At 33.2% G+C, this 15,754-nt stretch overlaps 1 protein-coding gene across 1 annotated transcript; it reads left to right on the forward strand.

Moving 5' to 3' along the window:
• The first annotated feature begins 6,137 nt into the window (after positions 1-6,137).
• Positions 6,138-14,631, forward strand: LOC110412852 (purin-rich alpha 1). Its single transcript, XM_021423493.2, has 4 exons — positions 6,138-6,857; positions 13,444-13,584; positions 13,706-13,948; positions 14,062-14,631. Exons 1-4 carry the CDS (start codon positions 6,474-6,476, stop codon positions 14,212-14,214), a joined length of 921 nt encoding a protein of 306 aa, XP_021279168.1. The 5' UTR covers positions 6,138-6,473; the 3' UTR covers positions 14,215-14,631.
• The last annotated feature ends 1,123 nt before the right edge of the window (positions 14,632-15,754 follow it).

The raw sequence follows: 15,754 nt of genomic DNA on the forward strand, positions 1-15,754 counted from the left end.
CTTTAACTCCAATTTCCTTCTATTTTTCTTCATTTACACTTGTACAAATAAAATATCAGATTCATACTTCACTAAGGTGTCACCATAATATTTAAATATATACTTACCCTCTCTTGCTTATTTAATGAAGTCACGCAGGCCCCAGTACTATCATTTTTCTTTGAAATTCTTTCTTACTTCTTCTCCTCCACTCAGACTAGCCATATAGTCCTCCTTCATGGCTAATTTCAATAACAGATAAAATATTAATATTTTAATATTATTTTATTTCAAAATTCTTCACTTGCCTCTTCGAGTCCCAAAGTGTCTCACTTCGTCTCGATTCACTTCCAAATCACCTTTTAACTAGCTAATTCATATTCGATAAAAATAATATTATTTTATTATTATTTTAATATTATTTTCTCACCTATAGAATATTTTATTTCAAAATATTTCTTCCATATGTCACCACTTTTTGGCATTTAAATTAGCGTCAATTGACCCTTTGTCTTATCGATAAAGTCTCATTGACTTCTATACGAGGGCAAGGGGTGTTACAGTAACCACCCCACCACCTTTTCCTTAACATTTTCAAAAAGAAAAATCTGACAAATAATTCTAAAAAACTCTTGATGTATTTCAAAAGCTTCATATTAATATCCTTTTTGTTGAAGCCTTATAAAACATGCCAAGCTACATAAAGGTTTTGAAAGACATCTTACACACAATTGGCCAAGGGTTTTCACATTAAATATATTCATAATATAATTTAAATCCAAATACATATGACTTGCCCTTTAAGACATAGTTCATACAATTTTTTTTTTGAACGTTTACACAGGCCATACAATGGCTAACATAATGGGTTCGTATCGCACATCCCTTAGACAGATTTAAATGGCAACATTATGCCAACACATATCCCAAGTACATATGGATAGGAAACTAAAATCCGAAGGTGGAAGCTAATACATCACAAACTCAGTGGAGTGGACCCATCAAATGGGAAACTTACCAGATGCTAAAATTGTCTGCCTAAAAGACGACACTTGCGATACATTGTCTAGTGGTCAATTTATTTGCACATGGTACAACAAATGGGTGAGCCATCTAAAACTCAATGACGGGGTGTAGATATTTCAAGCACAATAGTGCTGATAAACATACATACATATATATATATATATTGCATTTTCAACACAAAACAAAGTATTCTAACAAACATCTCAAAAATTTTAGGGCATATCATTCATCCTTGATAATCATTCGACTAAACTCACAAATCACACATGTTCCACTATGCCTCCACAAATAATGCATAACAAATTAGGCTTACCCTTAAAACCACTACAAAGTTAATCTCCATTGGCACACCATAATTACCAAAGCATCATATCAAATTCAAACTCACCTTTACCTATTTGAGGCTATATCATCAATCATAGTTCAAATCATAATCATAGAGTGGTCCTCCCTATATATAATGAAATCACGTGTGGTGGCCAGCTAACAAAGCCCAATTGTGCTCAGGGCTAAGCCGTTAATGAAGCATCAAATCATGCAGGTGCCAAAAAATTGAGCGAAGGGTCAGATCATGCTCAAAGTTGAAACATCTAGTAGAGAACAAATCATGCTCAATGTTGAAGCAACTTACGGAGAATCAAAATCATCATTTGGAGCTACTCGATGGATGGCATCAAAACACTATAGGCAGGAATCACAAACAGGACTAATTCCACTGTCCCTGTTTACCACCATCCCTGTAGGCATATAACATAGTCATAAGGAATAAGACTCCATTCAACCTCAAATCAAATCGATGTCCAAAATTCTCATCGACGAACAGAGTACAAATCCACAAATAAGGCCATCATGCCTTTGATATCACATATATATGACATTCACATCAAATATCACACTTAATGTGCTTCGAACACTAATTAGCTCAATATTGTTCTATGTGTCCTTAATCTTCCAAGGCATCAAATACTCATAATCTTCCGAGGGGTTAATAGTCTTGAGTAAACTACTCCTAGACATTCATCACGTTCACTAGACCTTTAGTCTAGGCTCTAACATATGCCACAATGTGGCTTGCACTAAGGCATGTATACATATCACATGTAACATACACACACACACACATAAAGAGTTTACTAGCCTAGGCATATTCCTTTAGGCATATGTTAGGAATTTTGAGAATATGGTGTCTTGGAAAATAAGTATATTCTCATGCTTAATTTCAGTAAATTTATTTATAATGAAAGTACATTTTGATAATAAGACGAAGAGTTTGTTTAAGTAAGCATTCATTGTCTAGTTATTTAGATACCAAGATTCTATTGAGATATTAAAATGCATTTGTATGAAAGTTATACATAGGAGACATGTATTTTAATTAAATCTAAAAATTATACACAATTACATAATAATACTGGTCACTTTATTATGTTAAGGCTGTAGTGTCTAGATTACTTCCAATGAAATGATTGCAATTCATTTCAAGGGAATGATGAGTCTTAAATCATTAAAATGGTCGATTTCGAGAAATGACACTAGAACATGAATTGAAATCATGTGAGAATCAAATTTAAGTTTTACCATTACGTAAATCTTGATCTCACACTTATGCATTTGCTTATAGTAGAATCAAAATCCTAATAGATAGTGGACTTGTGTTTAATCTCCTTATAATCTTTGTTTTACCATGAGCATGATCATCATAAAGGGTTGATCTAGACTTTGTATTTTGAGATTATAATCGAGATGAACATCTAGGAACATATATCCAAATAATGGAGCTCATAGCATTAACATCACTTCTAATAATTTCAAGAAGATTGGTGATTAATCTAGGCCTAATGGATTGATGAATTAGCTACTCATCAAATCTGGATATTCAAACAATTAGATCTAGAGTGTTGAATCACTAATTGGATGAAATTTGAGGCTAGGGGATAAAATTAACATATGGGTGAAACGATAATTTCACTTTTTGTCATTTGATGGTTATGAGGGTTCACAATATAAGGTTTGCAATTAGACAACTAATAATTACTATCAAGTGTGAATTGTTTCTTGTAATTATAGTTAATCCAAGAGTGCAACCATCAATCTATGGTGGAATAATTTTATGGTTAATAAGCTTGAATTATTTTTAATGAGATTAAGAACAATTCTAAGTTTATTGGAGCTTGGAATATCTGTCCAAATAGATTCCCTACTTAGCTTCGTAAAATTCAACTTGTTTAAGTTAGAATGCATGTTTTAATTTAATTAATTAAATTATATAAGAAAATGTCAACTTTCACATGTTTGTCTTAATTTAGACAAGAAAACATGTTTAGTCTTAATTTAGACAAAAAAATATGTTTGTCTTAATTTAAGACAAGAAAAATATTTTTTGTCTTAATCTAGACAAGAAAACATATTTGTCTCAATTTAGACAAGATAATATATTTTTGACTTAATTACAGACAAGAGCTGTCTTAAATTAAGATAATTTTAGGATGATTCTTGCAAAATGAATCTAGACATCCATGTTGATAATAGAAGACTTCATGTTTGACTATTACTCTTTTATTTATTATTAATTTTTTTAAAAATAAAAATAGATAATAATAAAATAAGAGTTATTATTCAATAAGGAGTTTAATTTTATTAAGAACTCTAACTGATAATTAAAAAATTAAACGATTTATTCCTTAATTTTAATTTTTATAATTATAGAGCATATTTGATGCTTCCATAACTCTGAATGAATGGTCAAGATTGATTCAAAAGTATTTCATTTTGATTAAACCTTTGAAACAAAAGTTTTAATAAAAAAAGAAAAGATTGGAAGTAAAATAAGAGAACGTACTTTTTCTTAAAAAAGTTTCAACGACTCATTCTCTTCTCCTCTTTCAAGTTTTTCCAAAGAAAAGAGAGACAAACTTGGTTGCCATCTTGTAGTCTTCCATTCCACACTTTGTCCACTCAAGGTTCAAGTTGAAAGTATTCTTGAAGAATAAGTAGTAAACTTGTTTGGTCGAGAAATCATTTATTGGCGTGGTGGTGTCCAAAAATAAGAATCTCAAGATAAAAGGTATGATTTTTCTTACTTAATAGATTCTTATTTCTTTGGATGTGATTATGTTATTTGTAATAATAATAATGTGTGTTTTCGCTTATGCAATTGGATTGCTTGCTTCCTTTAAAAAAGAAATTTTTGAAATCCATGCTTTACACAATCACATTAATTCACTAAGATCCTACTCCAATAGCATACATACATCATTCAAGTACCATGGTCATGCAATAACAATGCTTTTATTTGCATAACTAAACCTGTTCACAATGACAGTCGAAGGCACTCCCACAACCAAGCTTAACTTTCCAGCCTCCAACCATTCTCTAGCTTACCAATGTGTCAATAGCTTTATTTTCCCCTTAACAAATCAAAACGAAAGTTATTTCTTAGCTTTCAAAAATTTTTAGTTTTTCAACTAGACTTTAATCTAACTACTCATAGTTATAAAACCTAGGTTTCAAAACTTAAGTTCAAAAGCTTAAATCCTTACCTTAAATGCTGGGTTACCCAAATCTAAACTCCAAATCTTTAGCAAAATCAAGGGAAAAATCACAACAGTTGGAACAAATAGGTTTCAAAGTCATAAACCAATTAAATCGAAAATCAATTAGTAGAAATGCTTAATTTTACCTTTAGAGTGATTTCTCAAGCTCCAATTGTTCACTTCAATTGAGCCCAAAAATCATATTAGAGCTTATGGTTTTTAGTGGGTAGAGAAGGGGAAGGGTTTTATTTTGTTTTAAAACAAATGGAATATGCCTTAGGCTCTTTTTATTTTATAATGCCCAAGTATGTATCGATAGATTGGTGAATGTATCAATACATTTGCATGATTTCCCCTGAAATCAATTAATACATAAGGCAATGTATCGATAGATTTCAAACAAAATGCTCTTTGTTCGAAATTTATCAATAGATTTGAAAATCTATTAATACTTTTCCCATAGAATATCTCCTGCTTCAAATCTAACGATACATTTGGATAATGCATCGATAGATGTTCATCCTAATTCAAATCTATCAATCAATTCTTGAATGTATGGATAGAAAATTCTCAAATTGCCTCATATTATTTTTCTTGCCAAGAATGTGTCGATACATTAGTGATCGTATCCATACATTTTCCCCCTATATGGACATTTTCAACACTCCAACTTTCAAAAAAATTTCAAATTTTAACACTCTAAATCATTCTCTATTCAAATCATACCTCAAACAGTTATTATAACTCAAAATTCTCATACATTTATCCTCAAGCACATGATCAAATTTAGTCTAAACCTCAAACTTTAAGATTCATTAATCATTTTTCATAAAAATTGCTTAAGTGTTATAATATAGGCTTCATATCTCATAATCTACATCAAAATCGAGAGTGTTACATTGTAGCTCTTTCAATTAAGTTTAGAAGTACTATCTTCATCTAATTTATCATGTTACCTGTAATTTAATTAAGTGCAAATTGCAAAATGTATGGATGTTGCTAAAATAGTTTTTCAATGTAAAAAGACATTAATTATCATCATACTTTTAAATTATACACATAATTTTATTCATAAATAAAAAAAATAAATCGAGTTATATTTTTGGATGACTGAGTTATTAAATTAAATATGAATAGAGTGAAAATTGATCTTCTAACAATTACAAAATTACAAAATTCGTGATGTTAATGTATATGTATTTATATAACTTAAAATAGAAAATTTTAAGAAAATACATAAAGTAAGTTGGTATGTGCAACCCACGTGAGACTCCATGTCCAATCTTTTTTATGATTGAAAATAGATAAGAAGAAGCATCAAAAAGGGCTTTTGCCTTTTTGGTGGGTCGTTGACTTGGTTTTAGGGGCAGCAGGTAATTTGAGTTCGTTGTTGGTAGGAGGAAGCCCAGAGGGCAATGTCAATGTGATGAGGAAACACTGAGTTGGTCAATGCGATGTGCTGAATTGATAACGGAAAGAACAAAAGCCGCGAGCAGTAAATATAAAGACATAGGCTTTCTCTTATTACTACGAGTAAGTATTGCTTACTATAATAAGGCAGGACATGTAAGTAAGTATACAAATCGAGGGTCAAATTTCCCCATCAAATAATAATATGATGATATCATATCGTCATCCCTCCTCCAAAGCTTCAGCTCCAAAGTCCGAACCCTAACAATTTAAATCGTTGCTACTAGCAATTAATTATTAATTACTGGTACTTTTAAAAAACATCTAATTAAGATTCTGTTTTAATTGTTCAGTTGTCCATCCAATGTCCATCAGGACTCAGATCTAAGTCCAGGCTTTCTCGTTTTGCCGTTTCCTAGTATTTGTTATTTGTTAGGTGGAGTAAGTTAGTCCCACATTGGGGGCTATTGCTAGGCTTATATTTTTCAGGTAAATAACCAAAAAAAAATTAATAAAGAAAGGAAAATGGAAGGGAATTCTGGAGGAGGGGGAGGAGGAGGAGGCAGCAGCGGAGCAGACAGAGGAGGTGGAGGTGGAGGAGGAGGAGGAGGAGGAGAAAGAGGAGGAAACGACGTGGAGCTGGTTTGCAAGACACTTCAGGTAGAACACAAGCTGTTCTACTTCGATCTCAAGGAGAACCCGCGCGGGCGTTATCTAAAAATCTCCGAAAAGACATCCGCTACCAGGTCCACCATCATCGTCCCTTCCTCTGGCATCTCCTGGTTCCTCGATCTTTTCAATTACTACGTCAACTCCGACGACCACGACCTCTTCAGCAAGGAATTGCAGCTCGACACTAAAGTCTTTTACTTTGACATTGGCGAGAACCGCAGGGGTCGTTTCTTGAAGGTACACTCTCATTACTACATTCACTCAACCACCTCTTATTATATTTAATTTCCCTTCGCTCTAAGCAAATTCCGAAACGCGATTTTAATATAGTAAACTATGAGGACAGAAGTTACAGAAACCAAATAACTGGAAGAAAGATAAACTTCAGGTCATGAAGAAATCTTGTTTCATGTTGGTGATATTACCAGGCAATCATTCTAAATTTTTCCTTGATTCACTTTCCTTGTCCCACAACTGCCGTTTATTGTTGTTTTCTCTTTTGATGTTAAGATTGTCCCATAGGGCCTAATTTGTGCACCAATGTTCTCTTTCATATATATGAGGTTGACTTTTAGTAGAATCGTTTTGGCTCTTGGATCTCTTCTTGAATTGGAGAATGGCATTCTTAGCTATGATGTTATTAGACCTAAGCCTTAGCTTGATAGCACTTTGAATGCTAGACCCCTTTTGTATTGTTCTTGAACTAGCTATTGTAAATGTTGAACCATTGCGGTTATCATGAGCCCCATCCTTATTAGAATCAAGACTGGTCAATGATAAATGTTGTCTTTCATCAACTGTGGTCATTGCCGCAATGGTTTCTTCTTCAGTGATTGAAGGTCACCCATGATTAAGTTGAAGACTAATTGTGACCATGCTTTCTTAAAAAATTTCAATTTGCTGTTCTTCTCTGCTAGATAAGCAAATAGATGAATATGAACTTGCTGGACTTACCCATGCTGGAGAAGTACAAAATCATAGAAGGAAATTTCACTTGATTAGAATGACTTCCCGAAAGCAGCTTGTGAAGGAAATATGCACATAGCTTTTAAATGTACATCTCCAACACGTTGAGAGCAGACTCTGGAAACTTTTTTCATGTTTGAACTGGACTCATGAGTACACATTTTCATTGATAAGTTTTAAAGTGGAAACCTTTTACCTGAGATGAGTCTATTTAGCACTCCTTGAAACAATGAAATTGATGAATTCTCTTTGCATGAGAGCTACATTTTTTCTTGTTAATGAAGCTTTTTTTCCATACCTTCAATTCAATGGTTTGTTGTAACTCCAAATTTATCTTTATGAGAATGATATCAGCTCTTCCAATAAATGAAGCTTTTTTTCCATACCTTCAATTCAATGGTTTGTTGTAACTCCAAATTTATCTTTATGAGAATGATATCAGCTCTTCCAATTCAATATTTGTTGTCTTTGAAGCCTGAAATGTTGTGTTTGATTCTGTCAGCCTTCTGGCATGAATTGATGATTTTATTCCCAAGCAACCATAATGTTGCCTTGAAGCTCCAAAACACTTGTTTCCAGCACCATGATTTTGGTTTTTATTCACTTCATGGTACATGTGGCTGCTTGAACCTTTGATCAGCTTCTTTTCCATACTTTCAAGTGAAACGTTTGTTGCAACTCAGGATTTTTCTTTCATAAGAATGATATTAGCTTCTCAAATTAAATATATCTTGTCTACAAAGCCTGAACTTTTGTGCATGATTGTCTGAGCCTTTCTTGCTAGCATTGATGATCTTATTCAGAGCAACACAATACTGTGTTAAAGCTCCAAATATCTAGTTCCTAACTTCCTGATTTTTGTATGTAGTTTCGTTGCAGTACTGTGGCTGCATGATGGCAAATAAACGAGAAAAAAAAAAAAAGAAGCTGTGGCTGCTTGAACCTTGCATCTTTAATCATCTTGTACTTTGTTGATTCTTGCTTAAAAATTAAAATTTTCCCTTCCAACTTTTATTTCTTATAAACTCTGCTATCTTTACCTTCAATTAGAGGTTGCAATTGGATGGGTTGGGTTAGGTTTGGATTTAGGCATTTCTAGTTTTGACTTCTTAGTCCATTTGAGGTTTTAGGTTGATAAAGTTCAGGCTGTTGCCTTTGAGTCTATTCTTTTAGGGTTAGATTGGGTTAGACTAGGTCTTTGGTTTGGGCTTAACTTTTTCCTGTTACTTAGCCTGTAGATACTAACTGTGTTCATATCTAGGCTAGGTTGTTTTGAGACATATCAGGTTTGGTGTTATTGATCTCTGTAGTAAATTTGGATTGCTTAAGTAGAGTTTTGGGCAAATTGAGTGCGTCAGTGGAGTCAAGTTAACTTTTGCCTTCTTGACTTTATGAGTTTTAGTAAGGGACATCTCAATAACAACTTGGAGCACAATAAGGGTGGAAAAACATTGATTCTCCCCATTTCATCTTACTATCTGCAAGATTCTTCAAAAGCAGAAATGTCTTCACATGTCTAATTTCATACCAAGGATAACAATAAATCTCTGGCTTTCTCTTCGAATTGACCTTCATCTTCATCTAACTTGCCATGATGTCAACTTCTCATAGTCATCATTAAACTATTGCTCGAGAATTTTCTCACGCCTCTTTTTTCCTGTTATTTTTTAAAATATTATTTTCCCACATTATGTGTTGTTATTTGATGATTGCCCTTTTCTTGAGAGGAATTCTTTCTTAAGCCCCAGCTTCATAAGAAAATTTCTACAAAAACCAACCACAAATCTCAGTTTTTTTAAGCCAAAACAGGTTGCTGTTACACGTATTTACTGATAAAGGAGACAGGTCAGAGGCTGAACCTATTACCAATAAAACACAGACTTGGACAGACCCAAGCTTTGTTGATTTCCAAACTTGACATATTAATAGATGAACAGGTGGATTCACATGCCATCAAACAACCCCTGATGCAAGTTCCTTTCCTTTATCCTAAGATATCAAAACTGGTTTAAAAAAAAAAAAAAACTAAAATGACTGCAAAGAAATTCGAAGGAAGAACCTACTGATCTTGCAAGGAATGCAAGAAAGAGTTCAAATGTCAAACAAAATAGAGACGGGCAGCCATGGAAGGGGTATTCTTTGAATCAAAGGGATAACTGCTATTTCTTCTTCTTCATAAAAACAGAGGACATAGGAAGCTTCTCTGTTTTTGGGTTTCTCTCTCCTAGTGCTGGGCTACTTCTTTCATTTAAAGGCATGAATTCCATCAGAAAGAAACATCAGTCTGATGAACAATCAGGCTAATTTAGTTGAAAGAAATGTTGATGCAAGGGTAGGAGGAAAAGGTATTTTGATTGGAAGGGAGGGATCAATTGCAAAAAGAGATTGAAAAGGGTTAATGGTGTAGAGAAGGAAAGAAAGTGCAGTGGAGGAAGTTAGGACTTGCTATGGGAGAGGTAGGGTGGAAAAGGTTGTAGAAGCCTCAATCTTGGCAGTGACTTTTGTTTCTCTATTATAGAGTCTAGGTTGCTCTAACAGCAGTTTTGTTTCTTTCTCCTATGGTAATGGCCACCCAAGGAATTGGTAAAAGTTCATTGTTTCTAGATAAAAATAAACTCATCTCTTAAATCTTGCATATGATATAATTTCTGGTTGAGCTTACTGAGGAAATACCCAGTTCATGATAGTTTGTTATAAAACACAAAGAAGAAATATTTGGTGCATTGGTTTCTGTCTACAAATGCCCCTAATATTCTACCATAAACTTACTCTTCAAGTAAAATTGCTTCTAAAATATTTCTAAACCATGTAGCATCCTACTAATACCTTAATTACACTTTAGAAGTAAAAGAAAAGATAACTCGGATTTAAATATAGAAGAAATAAAAACATACAAAGTTTTGCTATTAAAACCTATTCAATTGTTTTGCACACACAGAAAAAAAAAAAAGAAAAACTTATTCTATGGTTTCTTTTTGGTAAGTAAGTAAAATCTTATCCCCAACAAAGTGAAAAGAATACCTCTTACAGCACTAAAACAAGAAACTGAGCTTATGTATGTGCAGTAAGTACTGTATTCTAACAAGAATATAAAATTCAAAAGTTGATACAACAGTTTTTAATCGTTTTGATGAAAGCAGCTTCATTAAAAATTTCTTCTTGAAAGTTGTCATTCCTCTACTTCCACAAATGCCAGGCAGCAAAAGTTTAACACTGTATCATATTTGTAAGGATAGAGTTTTAAATAGCAGTTTAAAATAAATTATTAATGTTACCAAGAGGTATTCCTTTTATTTTTGTAGCAACAAAGAAGCTTCCCAAATTGTTCCAGTGGCATCACGCTCAAAAAAATAAATGTTTCTCAAATTTGAGTTCTTATGATATGCATTCAGAGGTTTTGATCAAAGTTTGTCCTTTACAAATGCTTTCAGTTTGCAATGGTTTTGATTGAATAATCTAAGGTGGCGTATGTAGATCCTTCTTTTTATAGAAACTAGTCTTTTGAGTTGTCAGGTTGAATTTGTGATCTCTTCAGCTGGATAAATCAATACTTGCAACTTTCTTCCAAAGAATGCTTCTCAAGATTGCACAGTTTCAATCTTCTCAATCCTCCACAAATTTCTTCTTTTCTTATGAACTTTTCCTTTTTGCTTCCATGGCTTGAGAAATAACTTTTTAAATGATAGGTAAGCAATCAATTTTGGGGACTGTTGAATATGTTTTACAATCAATGTTTTCCCTTCACGTCTATTGGATTTTGTCATAATTGTTCTTCCTTTCTTTCTTCCTCTGCTTGAAAAGCAACTTTTGCTACGATGTGTAATTGACTGGTTGATGGCAAATAATACTTTGCTTATTTTTTTCTGCCAATCTTAATTTGAACTTAAAGCAGCTTTTCTGTTCTCCTACCTTGAATATAAATTATGTTTTGATCCTTAGATAAGTTTAAAAGTAAGCATTATTCATCTTCTCTAGTATGAACAATATTTTTTCATAGTGACAAGAAATATTTGATAGCCAACAATCTTCTGAATCTGGTTTAAGAATGAATTTTCTCTTACCTTGTTGAGCCTTATACTATAATAATTATTCTACTAAGTCTTCAAAATTGTAGAATGCAATTAATTTTAAGAATCTTCTACTGGATCAGAAATTTGTGATCAACGTAGCATTTGGTAAATGCCCTTGTACTCATTTTGATACTAACTGTTGCTGAATGAAAGTAAAGAGGCTATTTACATGACTTATCAACTTGTGAAAACACAAAGGTTAAGCATCGTATTTTTATAAATTCTGAAAATGATGAACAATGGTTCACACGCCCCCATCCCCGGCCCCCCGGCACCCTTTCAATATGCTTATTTCTATGCCAAAAACTATAATCTAAAAACTCCTAAAGAATTAACGCCCATTTGATACCACAATTCGGCAAATAATGCCATGGAAGCAATTCAAAACAAGAAATTTAGATTCTATATGATAAAAGTTTTGATAAAATGAATCCAATGACTATGATCATATAGCAAAAATTGTTTTACATCTAGGTTTCTAGGTGTCTTGAAAAAGTCAACAGACATCATGTTTCCAAATTGCATGGCAAGATTATCCACTTTTAATAGCTGTGCAACATGTCCCTGATTCCTTACCTTGCAAGGTGTATTTACCACCTTTTATGGGAAACTTGCTGGAGTGTTGAGATTCTATGATGCTCATCTGTGAGAACTTCCCATGAGAGGGTTAGAAAAAGTTTGAGTATAGCTTTAATGACCTTCGCTGAAAAGAAATATATCTTTAGTGCTTATCTTTGAATTGCCTCCGCAAAGGAAAGAAATTTAAAAATAAAATAACATGGATTAAGAAAATGTCAAGTATGTACTTACAGTTTGTGAGTAGAAATTTCTGGTAATCTTATTAACCTTTTATCTGGTCAATGAGTGGGGAAATGCCAATCGTAGGAAAATGGAGTTAATTATGATTGTGTTTAAGTGAATGTGCAGGTTGAGTCTTGGTAAAGTTCATCCAAGTTGAGATCAGCAGTTTATATTGTTTATTAGACAGGGTTATTGTGCTAGATTGTTATTGAATATCACTTTGCTGTAAATAGTTTCCGATAGGTAAATCTTCTCGATTCTTATATAAATGGAAAGAAATGCAGAAATCAATTTTATATGTATCTTTCTAAATGCTTCACAACAGAAAAAATGAGAACAGCCTTAGTCTTGCTTTGCACAGGCTGTTTCTGCTATGTTACTCAGACTTGGGGGATAAGTGTCTGATATGGTTGTATGTCTGATAGGGGAACGTTCAATTTTTTCTAAGTTTTTTCTTGTATTTAGAGGGTCCGCCTCCATATCCATGTCTATCATATATGTGTCAGACACATGTAATTCAAGGAAAGTGAAGAGTTGCAGTAACATGGTTTTCTAAATTTGAACATTCAAAAGTTCTGGCACACACACCAAAAAAAAAAAAAGAAAAGAAAAAAAATCCTGCAAAGTAACAAAAGATAGAAGAAATTTGAACTGAAGAGCAATGAAATCATTCTCATAAATTCCTTTTGGAATTTGGTAAGATCTGCAGTTATTGTATTTTCTTTGGAATAATGCTAGAACATAGACAAGCATTTAAACACATGAATACACATGCATACTTGTGAGCGCTCCCAAGAGTGCATGTTTGTGACCATTGTAGTGCCTCTAATTTCTTTTCTTGGTTATAGTGTTTTGTTTCGTTTATAATATATATCTTGACTTTGATTCTTTGCATTAACTCTGAATATTTGGAAGATAGTAAAAATCAGAAGTTAGCTTATCACCATTTTCAAAAAATGTTTCTCTAATAAAATTGCCTCGTGAAGGTATCGGAAGCATCTGTCAGCAGAAACCGCAGTACCATTATTGTGCCTGCAGGAAGTACCCGGGATGAAGGGTGGGCAGCGTTCAGGAACATATTGGCAGAGATCAATGAGGCATCACGGCTTTTCATATTGCCTAATCAGGTATCTTTGTGCTACATCCATATGCTCCTTCCATTCCAGTTTCTCTGCCTTCATTTTTCCATATTGTGTTATTTAATTTGTCGATCTGGTTGTGGTTGTCTATATGGGTTTTCTGAAACAGCAAAGTTCTGAACCTTCAGAACGTCTTGTTGGGCTTTCAGATGATGTAGGGGCTGGCTTCATATCTGGACACAGTAGCCAGCCTGCCCCGACTTCTGAATTGAATGTAGACAGATCAGTTGATTTGCCAGCGCAAGATGAAATTGGTAACATGGGGGTTTCAAAGGTGATCAGAGCTGATCAGAAGAGGTTTTTCTTTGATCTTGGGAGCAATAACAGAGGACATTTCCTGAGGATATCTGAAGTATTCTCTCTCTCCTGTTCATCTTTCTTTCTTTTCTTCCATTTTTTTAATAAATTGAATTAAAAGGTCCAGGCATGGATTAAGTTGATAATGGGATGGTTCGACAATTGCAGGTTGCAGGTTCCGATCGGTCTTCCATTATTCTACCACTGTCAGGGCTGAAGCAGTTCCATGAAATAGTGGGGCATTTTGTGGAGATTACAAAGGATCGCATTGAAGGAATGACCGGTGCAAATGTTCGAACAGTGGATCCACCTCAAAGGTGAATGCCAGTGGAACATGGTGAATTTGGTGAAATAAAAAATTATGATTCTGTCAAGTTTGCTTCAAAGCCTCTAATAGCTGTTTGATCAGAGATGCAATTGTGGTCTTAGTTGCGCTCTGCTATTTTCTTCGCTTCTGCTCTCCATTCAAGCCTGAAAATAATCCGATTTTTTATCTGTTTGATTAACAGAGAAATATCGGAGCTACTTGTGAAGCTTAGTTTGATAGGAATAACGGACAACAATTGGGTAGTTGTAATTGTCAGTTTGATAGTGTGGCACCCTCATTACCTTTTCAATAATGCTTATTCAGATGTGTGTTTTATTCAGTCTCAGTCTTGGAAGCAAACACTGATGCAATGTTAATTTTTAATTTTAAACAAATATAGCTTGGAAGGGTTGCACTGTGATTTCTTGGCAGTTTTAATGTGTTCTACTTGCAGAACTGAAGGTGAGGTTCAAACCTAGTAAGGAAACATTATTTCATGGACATCCAAAATTAGAGGCATTAAGTCTGACTCTTTGTGGATCCGTCACATTACGTCTTTATCCTAACGTGTTTTCTCTGCACAGCCTCTGCAACCCGCGGTGCCTGAACTGATAGTTGGGTCGGGTTTCGAAAGCTAAGGGCTGGAGGCAAATGCAAATGGTTGAAGGCCGAGGAGGTGATTGAATTCGTTTCTCTTATAGAATGGGCTTAAGGCCCATAACATAAAATAGTCGCTGTCACGTGTCTCTTACTGCTGGCTGTTCTCGGAATCTAAAGCCTCTGGAGAGCCTGATTGTCATTTCCAAGAAAGACATAAACCGATCAGCTGCCTTACACAATGCAATGTACATTTCGGAGCTACATCCCATGTCCTACAAACAAGCTCTAACTTTTTGATCCGTTTTCTAATGTAATATGATTATAAATAATGTGATTATAAATAATATTATTACAAAGAAAATAACATTACAGTATTTGATTTATAAATATTTTTATGAAAATAAAATATTAATTTTTAAAATTACCTTTAATTATTAAAATGTAAATATAATATATTTGTATTTTTTTATTGTTAATTTTTATATACTATCATTTCTTAAATATATTTTTAATACCATATTTTATTTTTATTTCTTAGTATAACCTTATATATTTTATTTTCATTTCTTAATATAAGTTTCTATATTATCTATTTTATTTTAATTTCTTTAAAAAGATAATATAAATTTTATTAATAGTCACTATGACTACTGAGAATAATAAAAAGACATCCATGAAAATCTATATATAAAAAAAATCAAATTATAACATTGCAAAATATTTTTAATAAAGTAATAAAATTGAAAGATAAAAATATCTTTAATAACATTGCAGAGTGCAATGTAATATGATTACATTAGTTTTGGATTGCAATCACTTGTGGTTACATTGCAATATTACATTGTGATAGTTTGTTATAAAACAAACACTGTAATATAATTTAATTGGGTATATTACAGGAAATATGTTCTTATTTCCCTCATACCAAACACTACCTTAGAGCTAACGGTCAAT

The sequence above is a fragment of the Theobroma umbraticum genome, unplaced genomic scaffold, assembly GCF_002168275.2.
Source record: "Theobroma umbraticum cultivar Fairchild unplaced genomic scaffold, ASM216827v3 scaffold_95.0, whole genome shotgun sequence".
Lineage (NCBI taxonomy): Eukaryota > Viridiplantae > Streptophyta > Magnoliopsida > Malvales > Malvaceae > Theobroma > Theobroma umbraticum.